Source organism: Cebus imitator, unplaced genomic scaffold (genome assembly GCF_001604975.1).
Source record: "Cebus imitator isolate Cc_AM_T3 unplaced genomic scaffold, Cebus_imitator-1.0 Scaffold773, whole genome shotgun sequence".
NCBI classification, from domain to species: domain Eukaryota; kingdom Metazoa; phylum Chordata; class Mammalia; order Primates; family Cebidae; genus Cebus; species Cebus imitator.
Window position 1 is genome coordinate 21,743 of NW_016108088.1, and position 17,001 is coordinate 38,743.

Here is a 17,001-nt window from a genome sequence, read left to right on the forward strand (position 1 = left end):
GAGCACAGGGTGATGCTACACCATCACACACCAGCCTTCACTCACGAGCTCAGGGTGATGCTACACCATCGGACACCAGCCTTCACTCATGACGCTACACCATCGCACACCAGCCTTCACTCACGAGCACAGCCTGTTTTCACCAACTCTGTCCTTAGGTCTTGTGGGAAGAAAACAGATCTGATCCTCTAAAATCACTCAGCCAGGAAACGCCATTCAGACTGTGTCACAAAATCAGCATATTAACAAAAATTACAATCAAGAAGAAAGGCAAGAATCAAATTGTGTTTCTAAGAATCAGAGGCTATGGAATGACAGATTATGGGGGCCCCTTGTGAATCACGAACACACAACCATCCAAACTCACACGGGTGGAGGCGGGGGCTGTGGCAGCTCCACACAGAGACTATCACCCAATGCACCAGCGACTCCGGGTGAGATTTTAGATTCATTTGAAGGTTGTGCTGGGTGTGGTGACTCAAGCCTGCAATCCCAGCATTTCTGGAGGCCAAGGTGGGAGGATCACTTGAGCTCAGGAGTTTGAGACCAGCCTGGGCAACACAGGGAAACCCCATCTCTACAATAAATTTAAAAATTTTCCAGGCATGGTGACAAGTGCCTGTGGTCCCCGCTGCTTGGGAGAATGGCTTGAGCCCTGGAGGTGGTGACTGCGGTGAGCTGAGACTGCACCACTGCACTCCCCTAAGGCGCAGATGGAGATCCCCTTCTCCAAAAAGAGCTTGGCTGTCAGTCTTGTGGGAAAGAAGCCAGCCACAGAACAACAGGCACATGCTCATCTCCCCCAGGGCAGCCTGGGCTGCTTTTCCCCGTGCACGTCACGGCTCTTTATGTTAATTATTTAGTGATATAACTCAGAAGGCTATGACAGAAGACACCGTACTGTCTGTAGTCTCTAACAGATCTGAGGAGCTCAGAGTCCTGTTTACCGTTCACCACTTCACCTTTGGACAAAGCTCATTCTAGGAAAATAACCTATCTCCAGCACACCCTGGGCACAGCCAAGCCACCTGCAAACGAGGTTCCTGGAGCAGACCCTCCCAAGGAGGCCTGGGCCTTGGCTCCCTCTCAGGAAGCTGATGCTCCATGAGGCTCTGAAACCTTCTCACCCAGTGGCCAGCAGCCTGACCTCCGAGGACGGAGAGCTCTCCCCCTCCAGCGAGGCACGCGTCCGTGGCGAAGCGCTCATTTTACCTGACAAGCCCTCGAGTGAGTCACAGCTGACTGCTGTGTCCTCTGCCAAGGGCTTGTGTCTGACATCTCTCGTTTGTCACCACAGTTTTCTATTTCTTTTTTTTTTTTTTTTTTACTGAGTCTCACTCTGTTGCCCAGGCTGGAGTGTAGTGGTGCGCTCTCGGCTCACTGAAACCTCCACCTCCGTGTTCAAGTGATTCTGCTTCAGCCTCCCAAGTAGCTGGGACTAGAGGCGTGAGCCACCACACCCAGCTGATTTTTGTATTTCTTAGTACCGATGGGGTTTTGCCGCATTGGCCAGGCTGGTCTTGAACTCCTGGCCTCAGGTGATCTTTTCGCCCTCAGCCCCCCAAAGTGCTGGGATTACAGGTGTGAGCTATCGCACCCGGCCACCACTCTGTTCTCTTTGATGAGGCCCTGGCTGCTGAAATACCCCCCACGCCCACCATGCTGCATCCAGAGGGGCCCCAAGCCTCCATTCCCTCTCAGGGAGCGATGAGCAGCATCCGGGGCCTGAGCCTATCCTAGCCTCTTGGCCTCCTCAGAAGGCCAGTTGGGTACGGCTCCCACGTCACCCTCATCAGGGCCTGAGTCTCTACTGCCCATGTCAGGTCCAGGACCCAGTGGGGAAGCTGGGCCTTGGGAAGCCGCTGTTCCAGCAGCACAGACAACAGATGCAGACAGCCTGTAGGACCAGGAGCAGCGTCCACAGGGAGAGGAAAGTCCTGGGAGGCCAGGCACACAGGACAGAGCCGGAGGCTCACTGACACTGGTGCCCGTCCTGTGCACCCTCACGTAGTCAGAGCAGCCCTGGGCTGCAGGTAAGGCGGGGCCCCCCAGCGGAAGGGACGGAGCCACGTGTGCCCCGTGAGCACCCGCAGACACTTACCTGCATGAACGTGTGACACTCCATCACGAAACTCCCTTTGGTAATCTGCTTAAACTTATCGCAAATGTCTGGAATGCTGGTGGCTTCCAAAATAAACTCCTGGTGTTGCTTAATTAAGGTCAGGGCCACCCGGAAGATGATCTTCGAGCCTTCGTTGAACAGACAGTCCCAGATCCGAAGCACTGTCTGCAGAGACACAGAAACCATGTCACTCCCTGGCAGCTTCCCTGCCCGCCCCGGGCCCTGAGCGAGGCGCTCACCTCCACAGGCAGGACATCCACAAACAGGCAGATGAACCAGCGGGACACCACCAGCGTCCACAGCACGCCGAGCTGCTCCATCAGGGCCCCCACGGCTGGCAGCTTTGCCCGAACCAGCTCCCCCAGCACCTCCTGGTCGGTCTTTAGGCCCAGCATGGCCGGGGTGTAGTAATCTGCCAGGCAGGGGGAGAAGAGACCCTGACACTCTCCTCACCTCCACAAGCCCCACTCCCCTTGCAGCCAAAGAAAACAGGGCCACCCCACAAGGACCCCTCTCAGGAGGGAAGGAGAAAGTGGGAGAGGAAGAGTCGGGCTGAAGCCTGCAGACACAGGGCTCGTGGGGAGCGACCCCCACAGCCAGGCCTTTTAGGACATTCCTGGGGCTGAAGGGCTGAGCTGGAGGCCGCCTGGCTGGGCGTCAGTTAAAATCTGCAGGTCGAGGGCCAGGCGTGGCGGCTCAGCCCTGTAATCCCAGCACTGTGGGAGGCTGAGGCAGGCAGATCACCTCAAGTCAGGAGTTCAAGACCAGTCTGGCTGATAATGGAGAAACCCCGTCTCTACTAAAAATACAAAAATTAGCTGGGTGTGGTGGCCGGCACTTGTAATCCCAGCTATCTGGGAGGCTGAGGCAGGAGAATTGTTTGAACCTGGGAGGTGGAGGCTACAGTGAGCTGAGATCACGACACTGCACTCCAGCCTGGGAGACAGCAAGACTCCGTCTCAAAATAATAAATAAATAAATAAAAATCTGCAGGTGAAAAACAGAGTCCCAAGGAGATGCAGGCACCCCCATATTCCTAGCAGAACTATTCGCAACAGCCAAGAGACGGAGGCAACCCACGTGTCCATCGGCACGAGTGGATAAGCAAAACATGAATGGTCACACGATGGAGTATCATTCAGCCTTAGAAGGGGAGGGAGTCCGGCCACAGGCCGTAGCAGGCGGAGGGAGGGAAGGAGTGACGGGGACCAGGATTCTGTCTGGAAGATGCAACAGCCCTGGAGAGCGCGGCGGCGATGGTTACACCACGAGGTGAGCGGCCCTGATGCCGCTGAGCTGGAAATGTGGGTAAGAGGGCACATTCCGCATTCTGTGCGTTTTACCACAACAAAAATACACTCAGACAAATGCTTCCAGCAGCGCGTCCTCCTTTCGAACGGACATTTGTGTCACCAAAGCACTTCTGCGTTTCCCATGTCATTTTTTAGCTTGCTCATGTAATGATTTACAGTAAATTTTAGTGCTTGGATTTGCACTGGGAAAGAGTTCAGTATGTGACCCGTGTGATCGCGCCACACCCTCCCCAGTGCATCTGGCCCCGTCCTGCAGGTGCACAGCCTCGGCTGATGCCCACGCAACTTGGCCTCTTGCCGTGCGGGGCTGAGCTGTTCTTGCTCTTTTATTTATTATTTTTTAGACAGAGTCTCCCTCTGTTGCCCAGGCTGCAGTGCAGTGGCACAATATCAGCTCACTGCAACCTCTGCCTCCTGGGTTCAAATTATTCTCCTGCCTCAGCCTCTCTAGTAGCTGGGATTACAGGCACCCGCCGCCACACCTGGCTAATTTTTGCATTTTTAGTAGAGACAGGGTTTCGCCATGTTGGCCAGGCTGGTCACAAACTCCTGACCTCAGGTGATCCACCTGCCTCGGCCTCCCAGAGTGCTGGGATTACTGGCATAAGCCACCGTGCCCAGCCTGTTTTTGTTAATTGAATATCTTGGTTAAGATAGAACCATCACAAACACTGACGCAACATCACGGTCCTGTCACTGCTTTTCAGAGTAAGCACACGGTGAAGTCGGTTTAACAGTAAATACTAATGCCTCTGAAGGTGGTTCAGCCAGAGCCAGCTCAGTGAGCAAATGCCAGGGATTAAAGTCCTCCCTTCCATATCCTTGTTTTCTATCTGCCTCTGGGGCTCTGAGCGCTTTGTTCTTCTTTACCTTCTCTGCTGAGTACATCCTGGTCCAGCTGGGGACAGAGGAGTGAAGAACCATCAGCGTCCACCCTGGTTCTGCAGGTGACCCCAATCCCACAGGTGGCATGGCAGGGGGCCCTGAGCTCCAGGCAGCAGGGGGTCTGCAGAGAAGCATAGCCTGACCTTGGCCCCAGATACAGAGAAGCTTAGAGCAGCTTCCAAAAATAGAGGCGCTGAACTCATTCCCTAAACTCCACGGGGCTGAGCCGGCCACCAAGGGGAGGATTAAATGAAAGCCGCAGCTGCTTTCCTTTCCTTGAACATTGAGGGCAAGGCAGTTCCTCCCAGGCCCAGCCGGCACAGCGGCCGCTCCCTGCAGAAAGGGCTCATCCCTCCGGGCTGACACGCAGGCACTCATGTTCCCAGGAGTGACCACCTCACCTGGTCTTGGCTCACCTCCCTAAGGCCCCTTGTCCCTGTCCTTCTGGGGACATCCACACCTCTGCAAACAACCCAACACTGCACTCGTCACCAAGGATCCGGGATGGTGCCTCCCGGGCCAGGACAGGTGGGGGCGCAGCTCTGACATTCCCCTGCAAACCCCTCAGGGTCTGCGGTCAGATGTGGGCAGGGGCCACACAGACGGTGACCACAAGCATCTCCACGTGGCTGCGGCTTCCTCCTCTACTTCATTCCCACTCCCAGATCTTCCTCTGTGAGCACATGTGAGTCCAAGACACACTCTCACATGCACTCACAGGCCGGGTCTCCACCCAGGTGCTTTCAATTAGAAAATAAAGGGTATGAGGTGAAGACTCAAAAAACCTTTTTTTTTTTTTTTTTTTTTTTTTGAGAAAGGGTCTCTATCTGTCACCCAGGCTGGAGTGCAATGGTGCTATCACAGCTCACTGCCGCCGTGACTTCCTGGGCCCAAATGATCCTCCCGCCTCAGCCTCCTGCATAGCTGGGACCACAGATGTGCACCACCACACCCAGCTAATTTTTTGTTTTGTATAGAGACAAGGTTTTACCATGTTGTCCAGGGTGGTCTGAAACTCCTGGGCTGCCAAAACATTAAATGGTTTGCATAGACTTCTATGAAGGGAGCTTCCATTCCCAGGGGCATCTCCCTCTCCCTACCAGGAAACACACTCCTGAAATCTGCATCTCAAACCTTACAAAGTGACCAGGTATGGTGGATCACGCCTGGAATCCCAGTACTTTGGGAGGCTGAGGCAGGTCAGGAGTTTGAGACCAACCTGACCAACATGGTGAAACCCCATCTCTGCTAAAAGTAGAAAAATTAGTTGGGCATGGTGGTGCAGGCCTGGAATCCCAGCTACTCAGGAGGCCGAGGCAGGAGAACTGCTTGAACCTGGGAGGTGGAAGTTACAGTTTGCCAAGATAGCACCATCGCCCTCCAGGCTGGGTGACAGAGTGAGACTCCATTTCAAAAACAAAAACCTTACAAAGCAGCCTTGTGGACTTAATTTCCCTGATTTCCTTCCCAGAAGCCTGAGGGTAATAGGCACCCAGGATGGTGAACATGCCCAGGCTCCAACCACGCTTTCCCAGGTTGTGTACGACGCACATGTTGATAAATGTCTGTTTCTCATTCATTATTCAGTCTTCAGCCAGTCCCAGGTACAGAGCCCAGCTGGGGGACCTAAGGCGTACATGGTAAGAGATTTCTTCGTGCACACGCACACCACACAGGCACACACACACCACACAGGCACACGTACACCACACACAGGCACACACGTGCACATGGGCACACATGTACACGCACACCACACACGGGCACACGTACACCACAGACACACACATGCACATGCACACCACACACAGGCACACACATGCACACACACACCTGCATCCCCTGGACAGTGTGAGGCAGAGCTATAAACACACACCACACATGGGCACATGTACACCACACATGGGTGCACAAATGCACCACACGGGCAAACACACACCTGCCTTGATCCCCTGGACTGTGAAGTAGAGCTGTACATGCACACTACACACAGGCACACACGTGCACACACACCTGCCTCGATCCCCTTAACAGTGTGAAGTGGAGCTGTACATGCACACTACACACAGGCACACATGTGCACACACATACCACATATGGACATACATGGGCACATATGCACACCACACATGGGCACACACATACCACACACGGAAACAGGGACACATGTGTACACACACACCACACACAGGCACACATGTGCATACCACACACGGACACACACGGGCACATATGTGCGCACACACACCACACACGGGCACACACTGGCACACGCACACCTGCCTCGTTCCCCAGACTGTGTGAGGTGGAGCTGTACACGCAGTGCCCCATCACACCAAATGCTCCAGGGCGTGCTTCCCCAAACAACGGCCTGGCCACCTAGACCCAAGTCAGCACCACCTCCTAGTTCCCAGACACCTTCTGAAGGTGTCCGAGGACTCCGTGAGTACAGTTTCCACAAACACGTCCCAAGGAATCCACACAAAAACAAGCTGAGGGAACCACACTGACAAAAGGCCCAGTGACACACATTACGCCAGAGGTTCCTGGAGGTACAGGCTGGTCCAGGTCTGGGGCGGAAGGCTCACAGGATGAGCCCAGAGCAGCCCGTCCTGCAGACGCAGGAAGCGGCTGGCACCACAGTCACATGCACAGGACTCAGGAGCCAACCAAGAGGCTCCCGCGGGCCACAAATGGGGCAATCTGAGCTTCAAGGACAAAAACCCTCCTGTGTGCAGCCCCGGAGTTCACAATTACACGGACACACATCATTGCCCGACCCCCTTCCGATGACCAGACGCCAATTTACGATCTTGAGGGTGGGGCCGTAAAGCCAAGGGATCCAGCATTTGTCCCCCTCCTCTAAAAACTCATAGCCTCAGGTGACCTGCCCGCCTCAGCCCCTCAAAGTGCTGGGCTTCAAGGCCTGAGCCACTGTGCCCAGCCTATCCTGCCCCTCTAATGAACTCAGATCTCGGGTCTTGCCACCAGTCTATCGGAAATTCCAAGGAGAGGGGCTCAGCCAGAGGCTGCGGGGGTATTCGCATCAGGAGAGCCTGCAGCCCACGTGCTTGGACAGGAAGAGAAAGAGGTGCAGATTCCCATGCACAGACCGAAGGGCCCAAGGCTCCTCACGTGTAACCCGGGGCGACACTAAGACACACAGTCCAGGTGCTCACGTGCATGGCAAACCACAGAGAACTGCACGGAGTGGTGTGCTCAGTCAAGAAGCTGGGATCCCGTTACCACCTTTGCCAAATACATGAACGCACTGATCACCACTTCACCGTACGCTTGAGATGGGGACACTGTGGGGTATGTGGATCATACCTCAACAGAGACGTCTCTTCAGCGCCTGTGCTTCAAAAAAAAAGTATGTATGTGTGTATGTAGGAATGAATGAACAACAGGATCTTGCTCTGTCACCGAGGCTGGAGTGCAGCGGTGCAATCTCGGCTCACTGCAGCCTCCACTTCCCAGGCTCAAACAATTTTTGTGCCTCTGCCTCCCAAGCAGGGGGGATTACAGATGTGCGCCACCACACCCAGCTAATTTGAGCATTTTCAGTAGAGATGGGGGTTTTGCCAGGTTGGCCAGGCTAGTTTTTAACTCCTGGCCTCAAGCAATCCACCCACCTGGGACTCCCAAAGTGCTGGGGTGACAGGTGAGAGCCGCCACGCCCGGCCCAGTGCCTGTGCTTTTATATTTGTTTATTTATTTGAGATGAGTCTCACTCTCTCCCCCAGGCTGGAGTGCAGTGGCATGATCTTGGTTCACTGCAGCCTCTACCTTCCAGGTTCAAGCGATTCTCCTGCCTCAGCCTCCTGAGTAGCTGGGATTATAGGTGTGTGCCACTATGCCTGGCTAATTTTTTTACTTTTTAGTAGGTATGAGGTTTTGCCATGTTGGCCAGGCTGGTCTCGAACTCCTGACCTGAGAAGATCCGCCTGTTTCAGCCTCCCAAAGTGCTGGGGTTACAGACGTGAGCCGCTGCACTCAGGCCGGTGTTTCTAAAAGCACAGGAGCCAAACACAAGAGGCTCCCGCGGGCCACACATGGGGCAACCCGAGCTTCAAAAAGGACAAAAACCCTCCCCTGTGTGCAGCCCCCGGAGTTCACAATTACACAGACACTCACCACTGCCCGGCCCGCTTCCAATGACCAGACGCCAATTTATGATCTTAAGGGTGGGGCCATAAAGCTGAGCGATCAGCAATTATCCTGCCTCTTCTAAAAACTCATAACTCACAGGCATGTTTAGAAACATGCCTGTGCTTTTAGAAACACGTGAAGTGCTCTCGCACACAGGGGACATCCTGGGACGGATAACATGGGAAACCCTCTGCAGGGTCCGGGGTACGGAGAGGGAGGGACCTGCTTTCCTACCACCCCACCCTGTGCTGCTTCGACTGTTTGCAGCCAGCCTGTGACTTTTGCACCTAGAAGCTGACTAGTTAATAGAGTCAGCTGAAAATATAAAGCAATCGAGAAAAACAGAAAATAATGAAGAATAGCGAATGTTTACCGAAGGATTAACTTGGTTCAGAGTATGAATCAGTAACGCACACCGAAAACAGAACCGCCTTTCATTCTGAACTCAACCACTCTTCTGGATTCTCAATTTGAGATGACAAATAAGCAATAAGGTTGTCCTAGGGTTAGAAAGAGAAACTAGTGGAAATTCCAAATTTTCTAGACAGAACAAATCTTTGAACAGAAATAAAAGTGCCTAATCCTTCAGGTAAAGGAATGACTTTCTAAGAGGGGTGGGCAGAGCAGAGAGGGCCCCTCCAGCAGCTCAACAGACTTCAACAAACATGAGCACAAGAGAACAGACTGCTTTTTCCTAACCTCTGTAAGTTTCACCAATTCTTAAACCTATCAGTTTTACAATGCTAAAAGTTTTATTTTTTTATTTTTAATATTTATAAATACCTAATAGGTGTACATATTAATGGGGTCCATGTGATATTTTGACACAAGCATTCAGTATGTTATGATCAAACGTGGGTCGCTGGAGGCCAGCCGCGGTGGCTCACGCCTGCAATCCCAGCTCTGTTTTTGAGACAGAGTCTTGCTGCTGTCACCCAGGCTGGAGTACAGTACCAGAAACAGCTCACAGCAGCACCAACCTCCTGGGTTCAAGCGATCCTCCTGCCTCAGCCTCCCGAGTAGGTGGGATTACAGGCACCTGCCACCACACCCGGCAAATTTTTGTATCTTTTAGTAGAGATGGGATTTCCCCATATTGACCAGGCCGGTCTTGAACTCCTACCTCAGATGATCCGCCTGCCTCAGCCTCCCAAAGTGCCGGATGACTGCCGAGAACCACCGAGCCTGGCCGGAGTCTCATTCCTTCTGAGGCTGAGCGGCACTCTGCTCCGTGTGTATGCCCCACTTTCCTCATCCATCCGTCTGCGGTCGGACACCGAGGTCAATCCCATCCTGGCTGCAGGAACAGTGCCGCGGCAAACGCTTTGACAGACACCCTACAACAGTCACTTCCTTTCTTTTGGATACACACCCAGCAGTGAGAATAAGACAGATTTTTTGTGTGTGTGAAGGCAAAACAAGTACTGTAAAATTTAATTTAAAAAAACAAGAGGCCGGGCGCGGTGGCTCACGCCTATAATCCCAGCACTTTGGGAGGCCGAGNGGCCGGGCGCGGTGGCTCACGCCTATAATCCCAGCACTTTGGGAGGCCGAGGCGGGTGGATCGCGAGGTCAAGAGATCGAGACCATCCTGGTCAACATGGTGAAACCCCATCTCTACTAAAAATACAAAAATTAGCTGGGCATGGTGGTGCGTGCCTGTAATCCCAGCTACTCAGGAGGCTGAGGTAGGAGAATTTCCTGAACCCAGGAGGTGGAGGTTGCGGTGAGCTGAGATCGCGCCATTGCACTCCAGCCTGGGTAACAAGAGTGAAACTCCGTCTCAAAATAAAAAAATAAATAAAATAAAAAATAAATAAAAAAACAAGAACATGCAAAGGACTCTGCACCCTCTAGGTGTAAGCTTCAGCCCCCAATCCTCCTCTGAAAGGCAGGTGCCCTCCACGTGCTGGGAGCTAGGAAGGGCCAACTGGGTCTCAGCACCAGGCCGGGTTCTCCTCTGCCTAGGAGTCTCCACTGCTGCCTGCAGACACCGAAGGGCAGTGGGGGGGCTCTGGCCGTGGTGAGGGGGTGAGTTGAGGGGGGCTGGCTTTGGAGTCACCCGCTGGGATGCCCCTGCCTGCACCCCATGCCAGCTATGCAGGAGACCAGCCCCTCACCCTGGGCCCCACCTCTGCACTGAGAATGCGAGACCTCACCTAGGTCCTGAAGCCCTGAGGACAACGGACGCACACCGGCCAAGTACCCACCTGGCACTCAGCCCTAAGACATCCCTAGGACTGTAGCAAGCATCCCTGCAGACAGCAGACGTGCTCGGGTGAGAGGGCCCTGGGAAAACCTGCCGCGCTCCCCAAGTGCCCTGCACAACCTTCCAGATTCCAGAAAAGGTGCAGAGAAGCTACCATGAAATAGTGTTTCTGATTTGCTTACACTGTTAACATTTCACAGGTAAAAAGCTAACAGACCCGTTATGTGTCAGTTACACAAACTGAGGCCAGGTGTGGTAATCCCAATACTTTGGAAGGCTGAGGTGGCAGGATCACTTGAGCCCAGGAGTTTGAGACCTTGGGCAACACAGCAAGACCCTGTCTGTACTCAAAATACAAAAATTAGCTGGGCATGGCAGTGCACACCTGCAGTCCCCAGCTAATTGGGAGGCTGAGGTGGGAGGATCCCTTGAACTGGCGAGGTCGAGGCTGCAGTGAGCTGTGATCGTGCCACTGTACTCCAGCCTGGCAACAGAGCAAGACCCTGTCACAATAAATAAATACACTTTAGAAGTAGCTAAGATCTCTGGTTAAATACTTAATAGAAAACTGAGCAATTATTTAAATTTTAAGATCCCACTAAATGAGAACAACTACCTTAAATTCAGCAGTTTCTTAGCACACAACTCAGTAAAACTTTAACTGCTATAACTAAGAGACCCCGAATGGAAAAGCAGCAATCACTTTTTCCCCGAATGTATACAGTTATTTTTTTTTTAAGTAGCTTATGGAGAACGTTGGTACCGAGAGGCCCTGGATTGCACAAAGAGCCTTCTGTGCAACCGTCTGATGTGTGAGTCCACGGATCTGGAAACCTGTGTGTGGTGAGCCCGGCTGCCTGATTACTTGGTGTAATCTGATCCCAAAACAGATGCTCCTGACCCCAGAGATGAGCCTCCTGTGACAAGCCAGCCCAACGGGGCATGGCCCAGGCCACGTGAGCACCACCCCCAGGATGGGCGACCTCAGGGAAACCCTCTCAGGAGGATGCAGGAAACACACCTCTGATGTGGCAAGTGGGGTGCTAAGAGCCCATCTCTGCTCACAGGGCTGAGCTGTGGTCCCGACAGAAGGTGGCTTGTCAGTCCATATCTCGGCCAGTCCTTCCAGCCAGAGCTGAGGGGATTCTATGGCGAGTTATTATAACCTGACCTATTTCCCTATTTTTCAAGGGAAAGCAGGTCAAACCTGTCTTTCAGGATGCAGAGTGCTGATTCAGGACTGCACTGACTCATGACTGACGCTTGTCCCGAGACGAGACGCGGCCCCTTCCACCCTCAGACACGTGGCAGAGCCTGGCAAACCTCCTCCTCTGAGGCGGCCGGGAACCATCGCCCGCCTGGGGTGCGGCCTCTGCACCTTCCCCTGCGTTCTTTCCATGCCTTGTTTGAATGGCGATTGAGGAAGGTCTTCATGGGCTCTGGAAGAGGCCAGGGGTGTGGCAGGTGTTCTGGGCTGAGAACTCGGGGTGTGGGAAGTCTGTGCGTGGATGGTCACAGGCCACGGGTAGCGTGTCCTCGGGTCCCTTCCTAACTGAATTGGGATTAGAGGCATTTGCTGGTAAAAGTAACTCCCTTAACTGGACCCCTCTCTAAGTGACAAATGAGCAATGCATCAGTCAGTCCTCCTGCCTTTCACAATGGCGGTGGGAGAAGTCTGGGGAGGCAGCTGCGGGGTGCAGGCCTCGGGCGGGGAGGCCTGGGATGGGATCACAGCCCCTTGACTCGTTGGGGGGCTGAGTACCAGTTACTTAATCCCCACCAGCCTCAGCCTCCTCCTTTGTAGAAAGACGACAATGTGCATGACATTTTCAATGTCCAGGCAGACTTGGCCCATGGCCGCTGCTCCACAGCAGGGAGGATTCGTTTTGCATCACTGGCCTGGAGGTCTCGGGTGGCTGCAGAGGGCTTCACTCCACCCGTCTTTCCATCTGCACCTTCATGCCCACCAGGGAACTTGGCCATGGGTTCACAGGCCTGGGGGCCATGCAGGTCTCTATTTTGTAAATTTCCAGTTAGGCACATTCTTCACCTGATGTTCTGCTGAGCTGTTTCTTTTTCTGCTTTGTTTGTTTGTTTGTTTGTTTGTTTGTTTGTTTTTGGGTCAGAGTTTCACTCTTGTTGCCCAGGCTGGAGTGCAATGGTCCAATCTTGGCTCACTGCAACCTCCAACTCCCAGGTTTAAGCAATTCTCCTGCCTCAGCCTCCCAAGTAGCTGGAATTACAGGTACATACCACCACACCCAGCTAATTTTTGTATTCTTAGTAGAGACAAGGTTTCACCATGTTGGCCAGGATGGTCTCAAACTCCTGACTTCGGGTGATCCACCTACCTCAGCCTCCCAAAGTGCTGGGATTACAGGCATGAGCCACTGCGCCTGGACTTTCTGCTTGGATTTTTAGAAATTCATCCACACAGTCCAGACACTAACCCTTTGTTCATTATATGGATCAAAGAGAGTTTCTCCGAACCAGCAGCTTACCTTTTTACTTTGCTTATGAAGACTCTTACCAAAATTAGTTTTTAAATATTCATGTAACTAAAATTATCGATGCCATCTATGCTTTTTTGAATTATGTTCAGTAACTTCTCCCCTACTCCCACATGACACAATTGTTATATATTTTGTTATCTGAGTTTCAAAATTTTGATTTTTTACATGAGTCTTAAATCCATCTGGAATTAAAATATGGGATTAATTTTTTCTTCCATGCAGTGAACTGTCACTGAATTATGTTTTAAACAGTCTTTTTCCCATTAACTGACATATCTCACAGAAGACATTCCCGTAGATTAACATGTTCACCGACTGGTTGATTTCTGTCTGGCTTTGAAATTCTGTTCCATTGATCTGTCCATCCACTCGTAATTTAATGCACTTTGGAAGGCAGAGGTGGGAGGATCACTTGAACCCAAGAGTTCTAGACCAGCCTGGGCAGCACGGCAAGACACCATTTTAATTATGAGAGCATTACAACATATCTCGAGTGTTCTTTCTTCAAGGCTTTTTGGCTTTGCCCTTGATTCTTCCACATGATTACGCAATCCTTGCATTTCAGGAATAAACTATCTTCAAATAAAAAAAAACTTCGTAATCAACTGTAGGTTCAAGTTCCTAATATTAATAATTAAGATTTACATAGTTCTATTCAGCAGTGAGATTAGCCTATATGTTGTCAAGGTTGTACTACTTCACAACATGAACTGATGAGCAGTTTCTCTTTTTTATTTTCTGCAACATTGATTTAATTAACTAATCAATCAGTTATTTAATTAGACAGGGTCTTGCTGTGTCACCCAGGCTGGAGTGCAGTGACCTGATCTCAGCTCACTGCAACCTCCGCCTCCCAGGTTCAAGTGATTCTTCTGCCTCAGCCTCCCAAGTAGCTGGGATTACAGGTGCCCGCCATGGTGCCCAGCTAATTTTTGCATTTTTAGTAGAGATACGGTTTCACCACATTGGCCAGGCTGGTCTTAAACTCCTGACCTCAGGTGATCCGCCCACCTCGGCCTCCCAAAGTGCTGGGATTACAGGCGTGAGCCACTGAGGCCAGCCCAGTTCCTGTGCTTTTATTTGAGACGGAGTCTTGTTCTGTCACCCAGGCTGGAGTGCAGCGGCAAGATCTCAGCTCTCTGCAACCTCCATCTCCCAGGTTCAAGCAATTCTTCCACTTCAGCCTCCCAAGTAGCTGGGACTACAGGTGTATGCCACCTTGCCCAGCTAATTTTGTATTTTTAGTAGAGACGGGGTTTCTCCATGTTGGCCAGGCTGGTCTTGAACTCCTGACGTCAGGTGATCCTCCTACCTCAGCCTCCCAAAGTGCGTGGTTACAGGTGTCAGCCACCAAGCATGGCCACATTTTTTTCTTATCAGTCTTGCCAGGGATTTGTCTACTTATCAGTTTTCCCAAAGGAACAGATCTTTGTCTCAGTTCCCCTTTTCTTTTGCTTCTGTTTTCTGTCACCAATTCTCACTCTTTCACGTGAGTTATATAGGTCTGTAAAAACTCTGGAAATACATACCCCAGGCTGGTGATGGCACAGCAGTTACCTGTGAGTAGGAGACAAATGGGGATGTGCTAGTGAAGGCAGATCGTTTTTTGTTTTGTTTTGTTTTTTTTTGTAGCGATGGGACGGTCTCACTTTGTTGCTCAGGCTGGTCTCAAACTTCTGGGCTTAAGTGATCCTCCCACCTTTGCCAAATGCTGGGATGATAGCTGTGAGCTACTCTGCCCGGCCTTGTCAGTTTCTGCTTATTTTTGGTTTTTGTTTTTTTGAGATGGAGTCTCTCTCTGTCTCCCAGGCTGGAGTGCAGCAGGGTGATCTCGGCTCACTGCAACCTCAGCCTCCTGGGTTCAAGCTGATTCTTGTGCCTCAGCCTCCCAAGTAGCTGGGATTACAGGCGCCTGCCACCACGCCTGGCTGATTTTTGTATTTTTAGTAGAGATGGGGTTTTGCCATGTTGGCCAGGCTGGTCTTGAACTCCTAACTGCCAACCTCGGTCTCCCAAAGTGTTAGGATTACAGGCATGAGCCACAGCACCCCGCCGTCACTTTTTATTCAATAAAAAGTACTGTATTTTTTGAACTTTTCTGAAATGAGAGTATATCTGTGCATTTCTTATATAACTTAAAAAGCAGCAATTAAGAGCAAGGTAACTGTGGCACTGGGACGACCCAGTTCTTAGAGAAGGTCGTATATCGGCTGCTTTTCTCTGCCCCTGGGAGAGCTCTGAAGGGATAGGAATAACCCCATTTCCTCTGGGATCCGAAAATCTTAGTTTCATACTTTCTTTCCTTTTTGAATCCAGACCTAGTTGCACTGCAGTTTGGTTCAACTTAATCTCATAATGGATGTCGGAAATGGCACCTCATGAACTGAGAAGGCGCCTGTCCCTCACACCAGCACCGTGGGACTTGCCCCTGCCCTCTGGGTTGGCGCTGAGCCCTCTGACCTGAGCTCTCACCTGCTGCTGCTTGGGGTCGCCCTCTGCAAAGACAGGGACTCGTGTGTGTTCACCAGTGTTTCCCACACCCTCAACAGTGCCAGAACACGACAGGCGTTCAACAAAAATGTGGTGAAAAGAACTGCAGGGCCCACGGTGGTGAAGATTCGCCATGATTCGCACTGGGACGTAAGGGCAGCAGGCTGAGCCGTTTCCACATTTGGAAGTCTCCTGACTCCACCTGCTTCTAAGGTCACCATTCCACCGCGGTCCAGGTGTTCACCAAGCTGAGCTGAGACAGCAGCACCCTTTCTGCCCCGCTAGGCTCTGCCCGCTGCTGCTGCCACGCCGGGTCCCGGGATCTCTGTGGGGCTCCCTTCCTCTGGGGTGGGCAGCTCCTCAAGCTGGTCTCTGCGCCCTTGGGTTGAGGGTGGCACCGATTCCTCCCTGCCCTTAACGATGCGCTCAAGCTTCGCCCCGTCAGTGACACACTCTGTGGTCTGTCGGTCGCACAGTCTGGATCTGAACCAGGTGCTGCCGCATACAGCGGCGGTCAGCTCAGCACGCGAATTCTCCGGGCCTGCAGTGTCTGCACCCTGGAATGGGGTCGGTGACTGTGTACACGTGCTGCGGCTGTCACGAGGCCAGACGTGCGCGGCTCAGCGGGAAAATGACAGCGCAGGCCTCGAGCTCGCCAGGCAGGAGCTGAAGCCACACTCGCCCCCACGCTCCAAACACCAGGGGCTGGCCGGGCTGCCCCTCGCATCCCCTCCTCCCTGCAGGCTGAGCACACGGCCCCCTAGACCCAGCACCACAGCCAGGCTGGGGACCTGCGGAGTGGTCCCAGCCCCTGGCCCTGCCCACTCCACGGCTCCTTCTCTTCCCAAGTGACCTGACCTGCAGCTCACAGCCTATTATTCACTAATAAACATGAATTTCATAATTAAACATCAATAGACAGTAAAGTAGAAAGGTTTGAAAAGAATGATTTTCACCTTAAAAAGTAAGTAATTACTTAAAAAGCGACTGTAGATACATACAGGGTAATTATTATACTCTTACTGGTAACTCAAACTCAGTAACACATACATGAAACCAAGTGAGCCTCTCAGAGATTCTGTGACCAATACAAACTGCACCGTGGCACTCGGTGGACACAGAAGTTGCCAACCGAGGGAGGGGTGAGCCAACCACATGGCCCCAGCTGCCCGAAAGTGCCAAGACAGGGCACGAGGCCCCCTGCCGGCCCGGGGTGAGCAGCTGCTGCAGCCGGGACCTGGGCACTCACACGGCCTTCTCCTCTTCAGCTCAACTACAAAGACTTTTTTTTTTTTTTTTTTTTTTTTTTTTTTTTTT

The 17,001-nt window shown here is 52.2% G+C and overlaps 1 protein-coding gene across 3 annotated transcripts in view; it reads right to left on the reverse strand.

The window, feature by feature from the left end:
* The window catches only part of GRTP1 (growth hormone regulated TBC protein 1), a 43,193-nt gene that overhangs the window by 5,006 nt on the left and 21,186 nt on the right, over positions 1-17,001 (reverse strand). For 2 of the 3 annotated variants that reach the window (XM_017519756.2, XM_017519754.2), the window contains exons 6-7: positions 2,362-2,534; positions 2,102-2,287 (exon numbers count right to left, since the gene is read on the reverse strand). The exons of the other annotated variant lie outside the window; for it this stretch is intronic. In XM_017519756.2, the coding sequence (XP_017375245.1) occupies positions 2,102-2,287; positions 2,362-2,534 (359 nt within the window). The remainder of the gene's footprint in view (positions 1-2,101; positions 2,288-2,361; positions 2,535-17,001) is intronic. 3 annotated transcript variants of the gene reach the window in all.